The 15,971-nt window shown below is 37.5% G+C and overlaps 2 protein-coding genes across 4 annotated transcripts in view; one reads left to right on the forward strand and one right to left on the reverse strand.

Moving 5' to 3' along the window:
* Nucleotides 1-33: 33 nt before the first annotated feature.
* LOC127417153 (transmembrane protein 170A) lies at nt 34-14,171 on the reverse strand. 2 transcript variants are annotated; one of them, XM_051656896.1, is made up of 3 exons: nt 13,718-14,171; nt 3,368-3,538; nt 34-3,238 (listed from the first exon to the last, which is right to left on the reverse strand). In XM_051656896.1, exons 1-3 carry the CDS (start codon nt 13,836-13,838, stop codon nt 3,108-3,110), a joined length of 423 nt encoding a protein of 140 aa, XP_051512856.1. In that variant the 5' UTR covers nt 13,839-14,171; the 3' UTR covers nt 34-3,107. The 2 variants fall into 2 exon arrangements, with proteins under 2 accessions (XP_051512856.1, XP_051512857.1); XM_051656897.1 differs by lacking the exon at nt 13,718-14,171 and adding an exon at nt 11,073-11,241.
* A 1,263-nt stretch (nt 14,172-15,434) lies between these two features.
* The window catches only part of LOC127417147 (craniofacial development protein 1-like), a 44,636-nt gene continuing 44,099 nt past the window's right edge, over nt 15,435-15,971 (forward strand). For both annotated transcript variants that reach the window (XM_051656876.1, XM_051656877.1), the window contains exon 1: nt 15,435-15,624. In XM_051656876.1, the coding sequence (XP_051512836.1) occupies nt 15,558-15,624 (67 nt within the window). In that variant the 5' untranslated portion in view covers nt 15,435-15,557. The remainder of the gene's footprint in view (nt 15,625-15,971) is intronic.

A 15,971-nucleotide genomic window follows, 5' to 3' on the forward strand; every position in this document is an offset into this window, starting at 1 on the left:
ATGAGCAATTCACTTAAACCTACCTGTAAAAGGAGAGTAAATCTCAGGGTATCAAATAATTTGGATCCACATTTTCTGCAGTCAAAAAGACCAAACACCAGCTCTGTATTATCTGTAAGTGGCACAGGTCTACTTAGTTTTCTAAATGTGTAGTTAAAATTCTCAATACATCACTCACTGCAATTACAGTTATGTTCATGAAATACCACTAAATCTAAAACATAAACCTAAGTAAACAGCTTTAAAACTTTTACTGGCAGATGTAGATTGGCTCAAAATTAAAGAGAGTTTATGCAACAGATGACCTTTAGGACAAACCTTTGGGCCATATTGGATCAAAAACAGTGGTGAACAATTTTGACTGTTTTACCTTTAAGGTAATAAAGCCATTGGATAACAATCAGTGTTTCCAAACCTATAAAAATCAAAAATTCACAAACAAAGATTTTTAGAAGAATATCTCAGCTCTGTAGGTCCATACAATGAAAATGAATTGTGGCCAGAACTTTGAAGCTCAAAAAAGGACTTAAATATCGATCTGTTTCTCACCCACACCTATAATATTGCTACTGAAGACGGGGATTAAACTACTTATGGATTACTTTTCTGCTGCCTTTATGTGCTTTTTTGAGCTTCACCATTCACTTGCATTGTGAGAACCTACAAAGCTGAGATATTCTTCTAAAATTCTTTGTGTTCTGCAGAAGAAAGAAAGTCATACACATCTCTAATGGCATGAGGGTGAGTAAATGATGAGAGAATTTTCATTTTGGGGTGAACTATTTCTTTAAAATATAAATAATTCCATTACCGAACCAGGCCTGTGTTAGAAGCCCACATGATTGCAGTCTTTACTCTGCATGTTTGTGTTTCTACACTCTGGTAACACCACATTACACCCTTCAGTACACAGCAAGCGGCGGTTCTGCAGATTTGGTTGGTGAATGTTAACGGAACACAGGAAATCCATCTGTGAGATTGAAAGTGCTATAAAGCAGAACTAAACCAGCCCTCAGTTTGTAACAGAACTAAAGGATTTTTTATGACCTCTTCACCAGATATTTTCATGTCTGAAGCAAAACTTTTAGCTCCCTAGCAAACACGGCATCAAAATCTTACAATTCTGTTTTCTCAATTATGTTGACACTGCTCTTTCCTTACAATAAGTGAATAGGGACTTAGGCTGTCCCTAACTTTCTGCCCAATATCTCCTTTTGTGTTCCATGAAAAAAGGTTATCTGGGTTTTGAACAAAATGAGGGTGAGTACATGATGTCAAAATTTTCATCTTTGGGTTTTCTATCACTTTAAGGAGACAAAAATCAACATTCACGTTTGCAGATATAAAACAAGGCGGTGTTATTATAATCTAAACCATTTTATTTCATGAAAATACTAACAATTGGCACTTATTATACAGTAAGAAAATGTAAGTTGCCCAGAAAAAAAATTAATGAAAAGTATCACGCTGTAAAGAATAAACAATTTCTCAAAAAGACCATACAATCAAAGACAGACGAGAAAAACAATGAGCAGTCACTCTACCACGAATGATCGGACTTTAGAAAAATAAATTCATTTGTGCAATTGAGAGACCATAGGCTCAGACAAATAAAGCATAGCTTTCAGTGTGTCCCAACAGCGTCACCACAAATGTTAACGCCCCACTTGTTAAAGATTAGTCTGAATCTCATTAATCCACACCGTAAAAAGCTTTGAATGAAACTTCCAGAAAACAAGAACTTCCTGAGGCCTTGTACTGAGAGAACACAGTTCTACAAATGCTAATACTGAGAAGAAATTTAAAACTAACATTGGTAAATTTGGTTTGGTATAGATGTGAACTATGTAGGATTATAAATCCTTAGTTAAATCTAAAAACTCTGTTACTGTGTATTAAGATCTGCCAAAATATAGAGTTCACTTCTTACCACTTTCAATTGTTCTTTTCAAGCCCTGTATATCTTTGTAAAGCTTTGTCATGTGTTGAATTTCTAAACAAGATAAATGGAGAACATTTCCATAAACTTCTTAATTTGTATACTTCTCTACATAAATTTGGGTTTCTGACTCTGATATTATTTATAACGGTACATTCTGTAATTTAGTTGGAGTTACAGTTGTCATTTAAATTCTGTCCACATTAAATTACTCTACAGGAATATTGAAAATATCAGGATCTTTCACTTATGACAGCTGTAGATTAGTGTTAACGTGTCTTTGGTGAAGGTATAAGTGATTATATTATACATTTGCTGAAATCTGGTTTACATTCACATATTAGGCATTAAGAGGTGAGGCTGCCACATACAGAATCTTATGGGCAAATAAATGTCAACGCAATATTATATTACTCATATATATATATATATATATATATATATATATATAACAATGTGATGTCCAAACCCAGGAGGCCATCTGAAAAATAACTCCAGGAGGGAATATGCTGTAAAGAGATTTCATTGTCAAAGTCCACCACTTGTTTACCTCCATGTGTGTTCTACTGTAATCTCCTCAAACATGCCCACAATCAGGGGAAAAAACTGAAACAAACTTGAAACAAATTTCCAGCCTTTGGCCTAAAGAATTAATATAAGAAGTGCAAACATCTTTGTTCCCCTCAAGCATAATGTAAGGGCAAGAATGGGCTTTTGTATGTACAGAGCAAAACTAAAAACACACCGACTTGAGCCAGTCAACATAGTCTTTGCCTCACTCAAAAACGTTTAAGTACAATGTAGTGTTAAGGACAATGAAAAGAAACTAGCATCAAAAAGACAAAATCTGTCAAGGAATTCCTGCATTTTGTGTGTCTCCTGCCATGATCAGTAAACAAATTACATGCGCAAGATGACTCCACATGTAACACAAGGCTAAAGCTTGCTCTCGGTGCTTCATTTTTTTTAATGAAAAGTCCTGTTAATCTGCTTCATCACAACACACTCACCTGAAACCCATTTGGGGGAAAAAAATAACGTTGTTCAGTATAAAAAAAACAGGTTGTTGGGACTGTTTGGAAAGTAAGGCCTCCGTGTTTTGCATATGACGCCCAGGTGACTGAATGGTTTCCTCCTCATGGCAGCCTGGTGTGCCAGTGTCTTAGTGCTACAGTGTCGCCAGCACTCTGAGGAAGGATATGATAAAAATACACAAAGACTGTCCCACTCCAAACACCAAGGCCTCCAAGGAGAACATGCTTTTCCCAGCCGCCTTATAAACCCCTGCAATGGCTGCACCTGTAAGACAACATTAAATTAAATAGTCCACAAGCATTATATAAACAAATTTTATTATTCATTATGACAGATGTACAAGAGTCTAGACAGATAATGCACTTAAAAAAAAAAAAAACACAAGATACATACTAGTGAGAACCCCTCCAAACAGTGGGCCTATGATGCCCATTAGAAGGATGCCGATGGGGAAAAATCTTGCCATCTTATGTCTGCGGAGTGTTGCAAGGGCCAGGAGGGCAGCTGGCAGGTGGAAAACCAGCGAGGAGACAACAGCCCACAGAAACACCCCATACCACATCTCTGCCGAAAAAGAGATTGCACAAGTGCATGAATAAAGACATTCAATGCTTAATGATTAGCCAAAAGTCAAACACAATGCCTGTGATGTAAACAATCCCCCATGGAACCATAGGAAAAAAAAAATATCCAAAGAGATATAAATGAGTGGCATTTCTATACACATTACTCTGTGGAACAGAGACAGCATGCCAGTCATTCTAATGACAGATAATACTAATTGACTGGAGGAATTTGATCATGGGAATTAAGTAAGGAATAATTGACGACGGAACGTTGAATTATTTAAAAATAATGCACATAATTTTTCAAAAATTAAACGGGCCAGAGTCAATTATTCCGGTTATACCACGGTTACCACACATTAACACATCTTTCAGGGTTTTATCTCAAGACATTTTCTGGTTTTCATCCCTAAAATGCTCGTGAGTGGAACTACTTTCTTCCGCCACGGATTCAGCGTCTTGCTTTGATACAGTCCGAGCCTTCGTTGCTAGTTCGAAAACGTCACTTTAGAACTAGCAACGGAGGATAGGGTGGCTTACGCTGCTTTACTGGAGTAACAAGGTAGCATGTTTGTGCGCGTGTGCGAGTTTGTTTTTTAAGTGATCAAAAGCGAGAAACTCATAAACAGAGATCGCTCCTGGGATTACCTCTTTTGTTGTAGCTCTCGTCATAAGTAACATCGCTTCCAAATTGCCAAGATGTAAGTTTAAGCACTTCTCAGCAGCGTGTCGCCATTTTTGTATATAGCTCTCCGATGTAAAACTTAACAGCTGTTTTCAACCCCACTGAGATACAGGTGTGTGCTGACATGACGGCTCTGTTTTTTGCTCGTGAGTGTGTGTGCAATGCGTATAATGTATGTGTGTCCACATGTGTGAGAGCTTAAGAGAGGAGGAGTGCGAGGGTGTTTCCCACAGTTATTTCAGATAATTTATAACATGGGTCTGTTGAATGCTTGATTCTGATTGGTTGATGGGCATTCTAAGATGTGTAATTATTTTTCAAGTAAACACACAGCTATGAAGTAGTTCCAGGTCTTGACCGCATAACGGTTCCATATCACATCGCCAAATTATTTCAGTTATTTCAAAGAGCCGCAAAGGCTACCACAACAAAATAACCATATAAACAAAGTCATTGGTTAAGTACATCATATAAGAATGACAAACAATGTCTATAATATCCTAAATTTATTTAAATTTTGATTGAAAAGCATCCTTGTCCTTCCTCTCTCTCTCTCTCTCTCTCTTTCTTTCTCTCTCGTCTCACCCAAACACACACACACATTGAGACTCATGTCGCGACCAACAAATAGAGCCGCACCCCCCACGACTTGATCAATACAACAGTTTCTATTATCCAAAAAACTTTTAATATGTGAAACTTTTTATGTTTCAATGTATTTTGCCCTAATCAGCCTCACATAGCTATAGTGGAAAGCACCGTGCTAACCATCCCCCTATCTTTCTCTCTCACACAAACTCTCTCGGGAGCAAAGTCAGCGCACCCCCGCGACTCACTGGGATTGCAAACAGTTGATTAGTAATGGAAAAACTAAATGGTGGCACTCGCTGCTGCTGAGGCTTAAACTTACACTTTGGCAATTTAAAGCGATGTTACTCCTGATGAGAGCCACTTTAAATACAGGTAATTCCACACGTGATCTCTCCACGGGTCTGTTGAATGCTTGATTCTGACTGGTTGGCAGACATTTTAAGGTGTGCAAATATTTTTCAAGTAAACACACAGCTATGAAGTAGTTCCAGGTCTTGACCGCATAATGGTTCCATATCACATCGCCAAATTATTTCAGTTATTTCAAAGAGCCCTACAGGTTACCACAACAAAATAACCATATAAACCATTACATTGGTTAAAGTAAATTTGTTAAGATTGTCAAACAATGTCTATAATATCCTACATTTATTTTAATTTTGGTTGAAAAGCGCCCTCGCGCTCGTCCTATCCGCACTTACACACGCTCACACACATACATACGCGCACATGCACACACACAAACACGCACGCACTACCTTGTTACTCCAATGCCGAAAAGCAGCGCATCCTCCGTTGCTAGTTCTAAAGTGACGTTCTCGAACTAGCAACGAAGAATTGAGCTGTATCAAAGCTAGATACACTTGATCAATACAACAGTTTCTATATTATCTGAAATATCTGTGGGAAACCCTCACGCTCCCCCTCGCCCTTTCTTAAGCTCTATCACACGTGGACACACATACATTATACACATTACGCACACTTAAGAGTGAAAAACAGAGACGTCATGTCAGCGCACACCTGCATCCCAGTGGGGTTGAAATCAGTTGTTAAGGTTTACACTGGAGAAGTTATATACAAAAATGGAGACACTCGCTGCTGCTGAGAGGTAGGGCTGGGCGATTAGTTGAATTTTATTTTCAATTATGGTTTTAGCTTCCAATGATTATGAAAACAAGATAATAGAGATAAAACTATTATTGTGCCACATTCCGTTTCGCAATGAAACACCCCAGCGTTATACGTTTAAAGCATCCTTTATTAAAGTTCAAATAATAAGAAACCGGATTACGAAAATAAACTCAGAAACTGGCATTTCTCTGTGCAGTCAGCGCCGCATCTATGAGTTGTGTGACGTGACTGGGAAAGAGATTGAATCGTCTCCCAGCTGATGCACACTCTGGCGCGGGGACGCTCGTCACTAGGGATGCACCAATACCACTTTTTCTCTTCCGATCCGATTCCGATAATCTCAGTATCGGCCAATACCGATCCGATACCAGTGTTGTTTTTTTTGCATAATCAGTTTAGAATATCTTTACATTACTGTGTGGAACTAATTGGGTGTGCTCTTTTAATACGTAAAGAAACACAAACCTCTAACTGCACATTATTTCAATATAAATGTATAGCTTATTAAGAAAAACTTTATTGTTAACTAGTATACTGGATAATGTAGCAGCAAAAGTAACAGTAATTCCAGAATAAGTCATCAGTAGAAAAGAAGCCTTTTTTTTTTTTTTTTTTTTTTTTTTACTTGTATCTGGAAAGGATTCAGATCTCTTTTTTGTTCAATTTAGTTGTAAGACATCAGTCCACTTTTCATTCACACAGTTATTTTTTGGAACCCATTCAACTGAAATATTATTATAATTTGTAAACAAATGATAATAATAATAATAATAATAGTAATATATCTCAATCGTGCACCTTTAACTTTTAAACCCTCACGCTTTTATTATGACATTCTGAACTCTCCAGGAAGTCCTGTAAGTGTTTCTGTTTGTAGGCAAATTCACAGTAGTTTAATTCGCTTCATATTCAAATTCTGGTAAAAAATAAAAATAAAAGAAAAAGCACCTCCAGTGCCATTCTAAATGCATATTATAAGTGAACCGAACTATTGAATGCATATTATAAGTGAACTCAAATATTGCGCACCACGTGAAGGCTAAAAATAGCTGCGAGCGTGTGTGTGTAAACAGAGCAGCGCCATTCACTGACGCACTGGAGCTGCGCGTGCATTATATATATCTACTTATTAAACACAGCCTTTTGTGATTCACAGAGCTATTGCACATCTTCAGGTGGCTTTGAATAAAATGCATGAGTCATATGAACTACTTTAATTGTGTTTTTATGGTTCTTTTATGTCATTTTTTTAGCTTGACAGTAACGAACATGACACACAGTATCAGATTTGGATCGATACCCGATCCGTATAAAAGCTTCAGTATCGGATCGGTGCATCCCTACTCTTCACTCACGCGGGTTTGCTGCAGCTAGATTATAACGTGATGGCTCGCGACGTAGTGAATCATAATATATGCGTCACGTTCACTGTGTGTATCTTGTCATGAAGAAAATCGTTTCTGGACGTCTATTGTAGCCGGACTGTAACGGTGGATAATATAAGTAATCCCCGCTGTTGACTTCTTTCCAATAAAGTGAAAAGAGCACACAAACAAATTATTCCAAGCTTTTTCAAACAGATGATAAATCAATCCTTCTGTTGGCAGCCGATGGAAGCAGCAGCATCTGGGACTGGAGCGCTGTGCTTTGCGAGTGGTTTCTGATCATAAAATTGCTCTTTTATATAAAACTTTAGTTTCGCTTGATTATTAGGATAACCATTAACTGTACACATTGTCCGGGAAAATTTAAAAACACCTTACAACATTTAAAAAGCAAGAATCTAACTGCATGATGCGCAAGCAAGCAGAGACCGGCTACACACAAAACACCAACAAATCGCACTTCCGCTAGCCAAACGGAAATTCCGCCAACCTTGCGAAATACAGTGGACTCACTGAGAATATTGTGGATCGTAATGAATGTATCTTGTGCACCAGCTACTGTGAAATAGGGAGGAATACCCCCGCTTGGACGGCTATTTTTCCACTGAGATAGGATGCATTTGAGCAAAATGACATAATCTTCAGAAAGCTGACTAACACACTACAGCACAGGCCTCCAGACTGCAATTAAAATGGTTGCAAATGTGACCAAAAATAATTGATTGCGACAATAGTCGGGTTGTGTGCGTTCATATGCGGTTTTGTCAGATATCATCTTGTGAGTTATTGAATACACCTTTAAAGCATGCACCACCAGTGTGTCTCGCGCCTCTTTTCACCTGTTCTGTTGAGATGAGCTCGCTGCACCGCACGCAAAACAACAAACCCAGAGTGAGAGAGTCGTGAACAAATGACTCTTTTGAACCGGGTCTTTTTCATGAGTCACCCGAAAAGAACTGAGTGTTGGAGCTCAGGTTAGCAGTTTGAATCAGAGTCACTTTCTCAGCAAATCAGCCGTCAGTGAACTTACAACTGGGAGCGCAGACATTTCAAAATAAGAGTCCCATGTGTATTTCGGGCTTCTTTATAATTAAAAGTCCCGCACCACTATACATTATATACTGTGTATATGTATATATGAGATCCAGCTTTTGAGACTTTTGCTTGTATAGATTCTGAAGGGCAGTACTAAATAAAAATATTGTTTTTTCTCTTATATTTGTATAAATTATGAAGGAGTGTGAACATTGATGAGACAAAAGGGAATGCAAATTTATGTATCTTCTCCACTATATATACTGTTTATTAAAACTCTGATTAATGGGTTACCAGCTGTCTATCTAAATCAAGCAATTATATGATTTTGTGACTAAGAACAGCCATTTGGCTCCTTAATGTTTCAGTTAAGGAGCCAATGGCTCCTAAGTAGGGTTGCAAAATTCCGGGAATTTTCAAAGTTGGAAACTTTCCATGGGAATTAATGGGATTATATGGGAATTAATGGGAATAAACTGGAAATTTGCAAAATTGCAAGTTAGCCTATAACTGGGAACTCAAATGTAGTTGAAAAAACAACCAGATTTAATGCAAATTCAGCTGAATTTCTACCCTGCGCATTCCTCAATCACATGCACACAGCACACTACTTACTGCATGCTACTTACTACAGCAGGACTATTGAAGCCACACTACTGCATTTGAGCCCAAGGACTGCATCCAGTCAAGAAAAATATATTTGATCTATGGTATTAAAAATTTAACTAGCAAATACTAAATCAAAATGTGTTTATACAGTAGCTAGCTAGCCAGTAAATCAGATATGCTAAATGTTAGCTAGCTAACACCATTTCATTGACAATTTAAGAGGCTAGCTATCATGGTGCTAGCTAGCTCAACTGTGATGCTGTTTCTTCTGCCTTCTGCTAGCCAGTTTTCTGTTATCATACAAGAACGGAGGTTATAGTTTGATTTAGCATGCTGATTGAGGAGTGTTCATCTATTCATCTAGCCTATTTCTATTAATTTGTCCAGCATCAATTGTAAAATATTTTTACCATTCCATAATATTCCAACTGTTTAGCTAACTATTTATATATCTGTGCATGGCATTGCATTAGTGTTTTTTACAAGCTTTTTTCTAAGCTTATTCTACAGAACAATGCCACGTGTACCATCTGATATGTGGATACATTTCACCTCAGCCAATGTAGAAGGAAAGGCTGTGTACATTTGCAAATACTGCGCAAAGACCTATGTTAAGAATGCCACAAAGATGCAGCAGTATATAGCCAAGTGCCCAAAGTTTTTTCCAATATTTCCAAAATTCCCCAGCTTAACTTCCCATGGAAAGTTTCTGGAAATTTACTGAAAATTTTCCGCCCCTTTGCAACCCTACTCCTAAGTTTTTTAGCCTGGAGCCCTGCAGCATCTCTGCTTGGTAGTGGCAACAGGTGACTGCACACACTCCATCGCGTGTTTTCTCTCTCTCTCTCTCTCTCTCTCTCTCTCTCTCTCTCTCACACACGTTGGTGCGGCTATCCTTTCGAGGACTCAAAAGTGACATTTCTGAATTACTAACAAAAGGCTTGGATGCATCATTTGGTTTGAACTAGCAATGGCAGATTCTGATCCGTCGCGTAAGAAAGTAGTTCCATGCACAATTTATTGTTTTTTTTACCATACTCAGTTTTTCCACATTTTTTTACATTTACTTGTTCATTGAACTGTTGTATAAGTAATATCACATTCACAATCGTACTATATGGCCCTTCATCAGCACTGCTGTGATTATCTACGGCACTTGGCCTGTGCCGAATAACAGCAGTGCTGATGTAGGGCCATATATCATGATTGTGAGTGTGATATTGCTTAATTGTGGTTTTGAAGCTGGTATTGAGAATCGTCAAATTTCACTACCGACTACTGAAATTTTGGTATTGTGATAATGTATAGACTTTATTGTACATGGTAGATCTTGCTGCTATAACATGATGAAAAAGTAGATCTCATTCCATAGAAGTGTGAGTGCACTTGCTGTAAATGATGGTGATGGAGGCTTTCCTTTATTTGACTACTTTACGGAACATAAATAATTATCATACGACAATAGCCTCCTCCCCAAACCAATTCAGTTTACATTTCAAGTTCAAGGAAATCCACTGTTAAAAAGACAAGTTTTTTTTTTAAAGTTCAATAAATGCATGATGTTTCCAAAGTCAATGAGTAATCGTGTTAAATAATCGTGATCTCAATATTGACCAAAATAATCGTGATTATGATTTTTGCCATAATCGATTTTGAAGCGATGTTACTTCTGACGAGAGCTGCAACAAAAAAGGTATCCCCACAGGCAATCTCTCTCAGTTTCTGAGCTTCTCTCTTTCGATCACTCAAAAACAACCTCACACACACACACACACACACACACACACAAACTTATTACTCCAGTAAAGCAGCGCAAGCCTCGCTATCCTCCGGAAATGTCACTTTAGAACTAGCAACGAAGGCTCGGACTGTATCAAAGCAAGACGCTGAATCCGTGGCGGAAGAAAGTAGTTCCACTCACAAGAGTATTTTAGAGACGAAAACCAGAAAATGTCTTGAGATAAAACCCTGAAAGGTGTATTAATGTATGGTAACCGTGGTACTGCTTTTCGGCATTGGAGTAACAAGGTTGTGTGTTTGTGTGTGTGTGTGACGAGAAAAGAGAGAAACAGAGATATTGCGTGTGGAATTACCTGTGTTTAAAGTGGCTCTCGTCAGGAATAACATCACATTGCCAAAGTGTAAGTTTAAGTCTCAGCAGCAGCGAGTGTCGCCATTTAGTTTTTCCATTGCTAAACAACTGTTTACAATCACGATGAGTCGCGGGAGGGGCGCTGACTTTGCTCCCGAGAGAGTTTGTGTGAGAGAGAAAGATAGGGGGATGGTTAGTGCAGTGCTTTCCACTATAGCTATGTGAGGCTTATTAGGGCAAAATACATTGAAACATAAAAAGTTTCACATATTAAAAGTTTCTTGGATAATAGAAACTGTTGTATTGATCAAGTGTGGCTCTAATTGTTGGTCGTGACTCGAGTCTCAATGTGTGTGTGTTTCGGTGAGACGAGAGTGAGAGAGGGAGCCCAAGGATGCTTTTCAATCGAAATTGAAATACATTTAGGATGTTATAGACATTGGTTAAGTACATCGGATAAGAATGATAATGTCTTTGTTTTAACTGGTTCTTTTGTTGTGGTAGCCTGTAGGGCTCTTTGAAATAACTGAAATAATTTGGCGATGTGATATGGAACCGTTATGCGGTCAAGACCTGGAACTACTTCATAGCTGTGTGTTTACTTGAAAAATAATTACACACCTTAGAACGTCCATCAACCAATCAGAATCAAGCATTCATCAGACCCGTGGTATAACATCTTATATAGGCTAGATAGCTAGACAGAGTTGATGCAGGCTAAATATCTTGAAATGATAGATAGACAGACAGAAAGACAGACAGACAGACGATAATGTTGATGTAGGCTAAATATCTTGGATAAATGGACAGATAGATGCTAGTGAATGGTGACCAAAACCTTGAAGCTCCAAAAAGCACACAAAGGTAGCATAAAAGTAATCCATATAACTCCAGTGGTTAAATCCATGTCTTCAGAAGTGATCTAATTGGGTTTGTGTTAGAACAGACCAAAATATAACTCCTTTTTCACTATAAATCTTGACATCTGCAGTCTCTTTGGCGATCATGATTTCAAGCTTTATTATACTTCTTACCGCCATGTAGCGCCAAAGTCTTTTTAGCAAGTCCGTCCACTCGGCGGACATCTTTAGCACGCTCCCGTGCAGTAATTTTTTATGGATACATACAAGCAGATTAAAAGTACAGCTCTTATCTACTTGAATGGGGAGTGAGGACCGCAATCTCCAAAACAGTTGGTCAAGATTATGGTCAAAGAACATACTTCAAATCAGCAGTAAAATCTGACAACACTTGAATCATAAATTGTGCTTCTTTACCTCAGATTACACTAAAAAAGACTTATATAGCTTGTGCGCATGCGCATTCACGAGTTGATTGACAGGCAATGTCTGTATCTAAAAAGCGATTGGCTCTTTTACCTGTAAGGCGGGACTTCATTTTCTACATCCGTTGACTGTTGGGCATTCCAATTTCCCCCATTAATTTTAAAGGTGCACTCAGTAATTTTTTTAAGTGTGTCGAAGTGGCTTACACTGACCTGGATGCTGAATCATTCAAACGCAATAGTTTTCAGTTACAAATGTCATTGTAGAAATTCACTATTCACAATAAACCAGGATTAATTTAATCCATGAATGAAAGTGTCCAATAACAGGGCAGTTACTGAGATTAAGCCAGGAGTATTCAGATGGTCATGTGATGCTAACATGGCCGCCCCCATAAGGCAACCCTGCTCCATGTAGTATAAAAGAGCTATTATAAGGTTACTGATATGAGCGAACTCTTCATCTCACATGGGTGGTCATGATTTCATCCATATGTTTCAAAACTTCTATTCATTTTTTTATAAGTAAAACTTTTTAAATTAGGAAAAAAATTAATGAGTGCACCTTTAAAGTGGTCTGTCTTTGATAGTGCTCTGCGCAAGCGTCAAGCACCAAGCACTAGAAAGTGTATCTTGCCAAGAGACTGCAATGGCAAGATGTACAGGGAAAAGGGAGGTACATATTGTTCTGTTCTAAATTAAATCACTTCAGAATACATTAATTTAACCAGTGGAGTCCCATGTATTACTTGTATGCTGCTTTTATGTGCTTTTTGGGGCTTCAAAGCTTTGGTCACCATTCACCTGCATTGTATGGACCCAGAGCTGAGATGTTCTTCTAAAAATCTTAATTTCTTAATTAATTAATTAAAAATTTAATTTCTCTGAGGAAGAAATAAAGTCATAAACATCTGGGGTGGCATGAGGATGAGTAAATGATGAAATAATTTTCATTTTAGTGTGAACTATTCCTTTAATGCCTACAGGTTTCAGACCATTTAATAAATCACTTAAGGGTTGTGTTCCTTCAACAGACACAGTTAGCCTAGATAAAAAACATCTGTGAATGAGTCTTAACAAATCAGCCAAGTCTGAGCAAATCTCAGCTCTATGTCTATCTGAATACACTGCCATTACAGCAAACACAATGTATTAATTCCAGCATTACTTAAGCTTTCACACATGTAATATAAACTGGACAAGCTAATCCACTAGCATTAGCATGCTAATCCATCACCAGACTAAAAGCTTGTCAGAACTTTGTGTTGAAAAGCATACACAACAACAATAGTGTCTTATAACATCATACACATGAGACAATCGAAAGCATCTGCGATCTCTGTAATGGTGTGAAGCCTCACCAGTGAAATTGCACAGAGAGGTGTCGTTCCTCCCGCAGTTGGTGACATTTTTCCTCGGCACCAGATTCAAACTGAGGATCTGTTTCACGAATCCTATCTCCACGTTATAGTCGTCCTGCATGTCTCATATAATCAATACCGCATGCGTGAGGAAAGTTTCCAATCCGAGAAACAGCATTAGAAAATAGATGCGGACTAGAGCTGAGGGTTTGTTTGTTTTTAGCACTGCTGCTCATCAATCTGCTTAAACACGTCCACTTTAAGTGCGGAAAACCGGTGAATGTGCCAATATGTCTTTATTAAACTAAAAAAAAGAAAAGAAAAGGAAAAAAAAGAATCTGATCTGCTGATCGTCTATAGCATAGTTTAAATATAAGGCAGAGGTGATCGTGTAAAAGAACAGAACTGTATCGGGTGTGAGATTACCTTTCTGTCACCTGCGATTTGCGACAGGCTTGTGGGAGGGGGGCTATGCTGGAGTGTTTGTCCCTTCGCGATATCCGTAAACCTGATTTGCAAGTCGTATGGATAGAAATAAATCAGAGCCCTTCTATCAAGATGCGCTTACAAGTTTAGCAAAGCAATGTACAAGCCAGATTGACATTCTATGGGCGTGATACTGGCGTGGAGACCAGAGGCTATCCTTTGTTAATTAATGTCTATGGAGGAGATGTGTTAGTGTGCTTAATAAACTTCCTTTTTGAGGAAACAGATCGTCACTTAATGAACTGACTACCTGTCCGCTAATCTTCAATATATTTTACACTAAATAATCCTTCTGGAGTGAACTATGAGTTGAGTTTACTACGATAAAACTGCTGTTTTATAAGAGAAGACGCTGACAGTTTTGCGACAGGTAGGTGTCAGTTTACGGCTCTCCCCATTCATTTGTATGGTATCCGCAAACGGTGACTTACTGTCGTAACACGCTAGTTGACGTTACGTTCTCACCTATGGTAAAAACGCGGATGTCTCTGAATAATAACCTTTGTGAATGGAGATTTGTGATGCGTTTAGTCTTTATTTACGCTTTTTAGAGGAATATTATATTATGGACAATGTAACAAATATTTCAAACAATAAAATAAAAAAAATAATAATAAATAAAAAAATAAAAAAACAAACAAACGAGCAAAACAGAGATTTAATAAAAACAGAGAATGAACAAAAACAGAGATTTAAGGCTTTGCAATAATGCACACTGTTTCTATTTTACTATTTTTCAATGACTAATTCATATAAATGTTTTAAAATAATTACCTGTTTCTTTCTCTTTTTCCATATGTGTGAAATTCGCTTTTCGTGAAGAACATTCACGCTTATGAATGAACAATTTTCCATACATTAGCTGTACATTTATAATTTACCATGTTTTATGTTGAACATTACTAATATATATATATATATATATATATATATATATATATATATATATATATATATATATATAAACTTCATTTTTGTGCACTTCAGTACCAACATTAAATTTAATAATAATAATAAAAAAACACACACTCTAAAAACCTTGTGTAGATACAGTAAAAATACACTTCAAATCAGAAGTCTTTCCTAATGCTTGCAAACGAATGTTATACGGGGTACATATGGTGAACAGTCTTAAATAGTTTATATTTAAGTGGTCACACAATAGCACCTTGTGATTCTGAAATACTCGTTGGGGCTTTTATAGATCAGATAATTCTAGTAGGCTGCCATGCTGGGATTGTAATAAAGCGATTGCACGTTTGCTCAAAGCTAGCGGGTTAGCCACCGCGTTTCTGGTGATTGTTTCCTGTGTTTTTATCTAATTTAACAGTTTCCCACACTCAGAGAGTTGAATATGAATTATTCGGACTACGATTCAGAGGATTATTCCTCTGATGAGGATGAAGACTACGTCCCCTCTGGTAAGACCTAAGAATACAGATGCAGCTAAGCTAATTTAACTGTGTTGTGTCAGTGCCTAACACATGCCATAATAATGCCTCTATTATGATTTATAATATATAAAGCATAATGAATGTTATCTTAGCATGCTAGCTAAAGTATTTCCCTTTGCGCTCATCTAGATATTAATGTATGTTTTACAATATTTTCTAGATTGGATATATTTATTCAGATCCCTCTGAGTCCGATTATGTAATCAGATCCAAATTAGCTTTATTATCTGATCGTTTCTGAAAGATATATATTTGGCAGTGTGAGTGATGACAACGATGTAAACAATAACTCCAGTGACGTAACTCACCAAGAC

This window comes from Myxocyprinus asiaticus, chromosome 26 (genome assembly GCF_019703515.2).
Source record: "Myxocyprinus asiaticus isolate MX2 ecotype Aquarium Trade chromosome 26, UBuf_Myxa_2, whole genome shotgun sequence".
Taxonomy (NCBI): domain Eukaryota; kingdom Metazoa; phylum Chordata; class Actinopteri; order Cypriniformes; family Catostomidae; genus Myxocyprinus; species Myxocyprinus asiaticus.

Excerpts from the sequence above, each read along its gene's own strand:
- LOC127417153 (XM_051656896.1), bottom strand. The coding sequence starts at position 13,838 with ATGCAGGACGACTATAACGTGGAGATAGGATTCGTGAAACAGATCCTC. Across the intron at positions 3,539-13,717 it reads CTCTCTGTGCAATTTCACTG|AGATGTGGTATGGGGTGTTT; the intron begins GTGAGGCTTCAC and ends CTTTTTCGGCAG. Across the intron at positions 3,239-3,367 it reads GTTTGGAGGGGTTCTCACTA|GTGCAGCCATTGCAGGGGTT; the intron begins GTATGTATCTTG and ends GTTGTCTTACAG.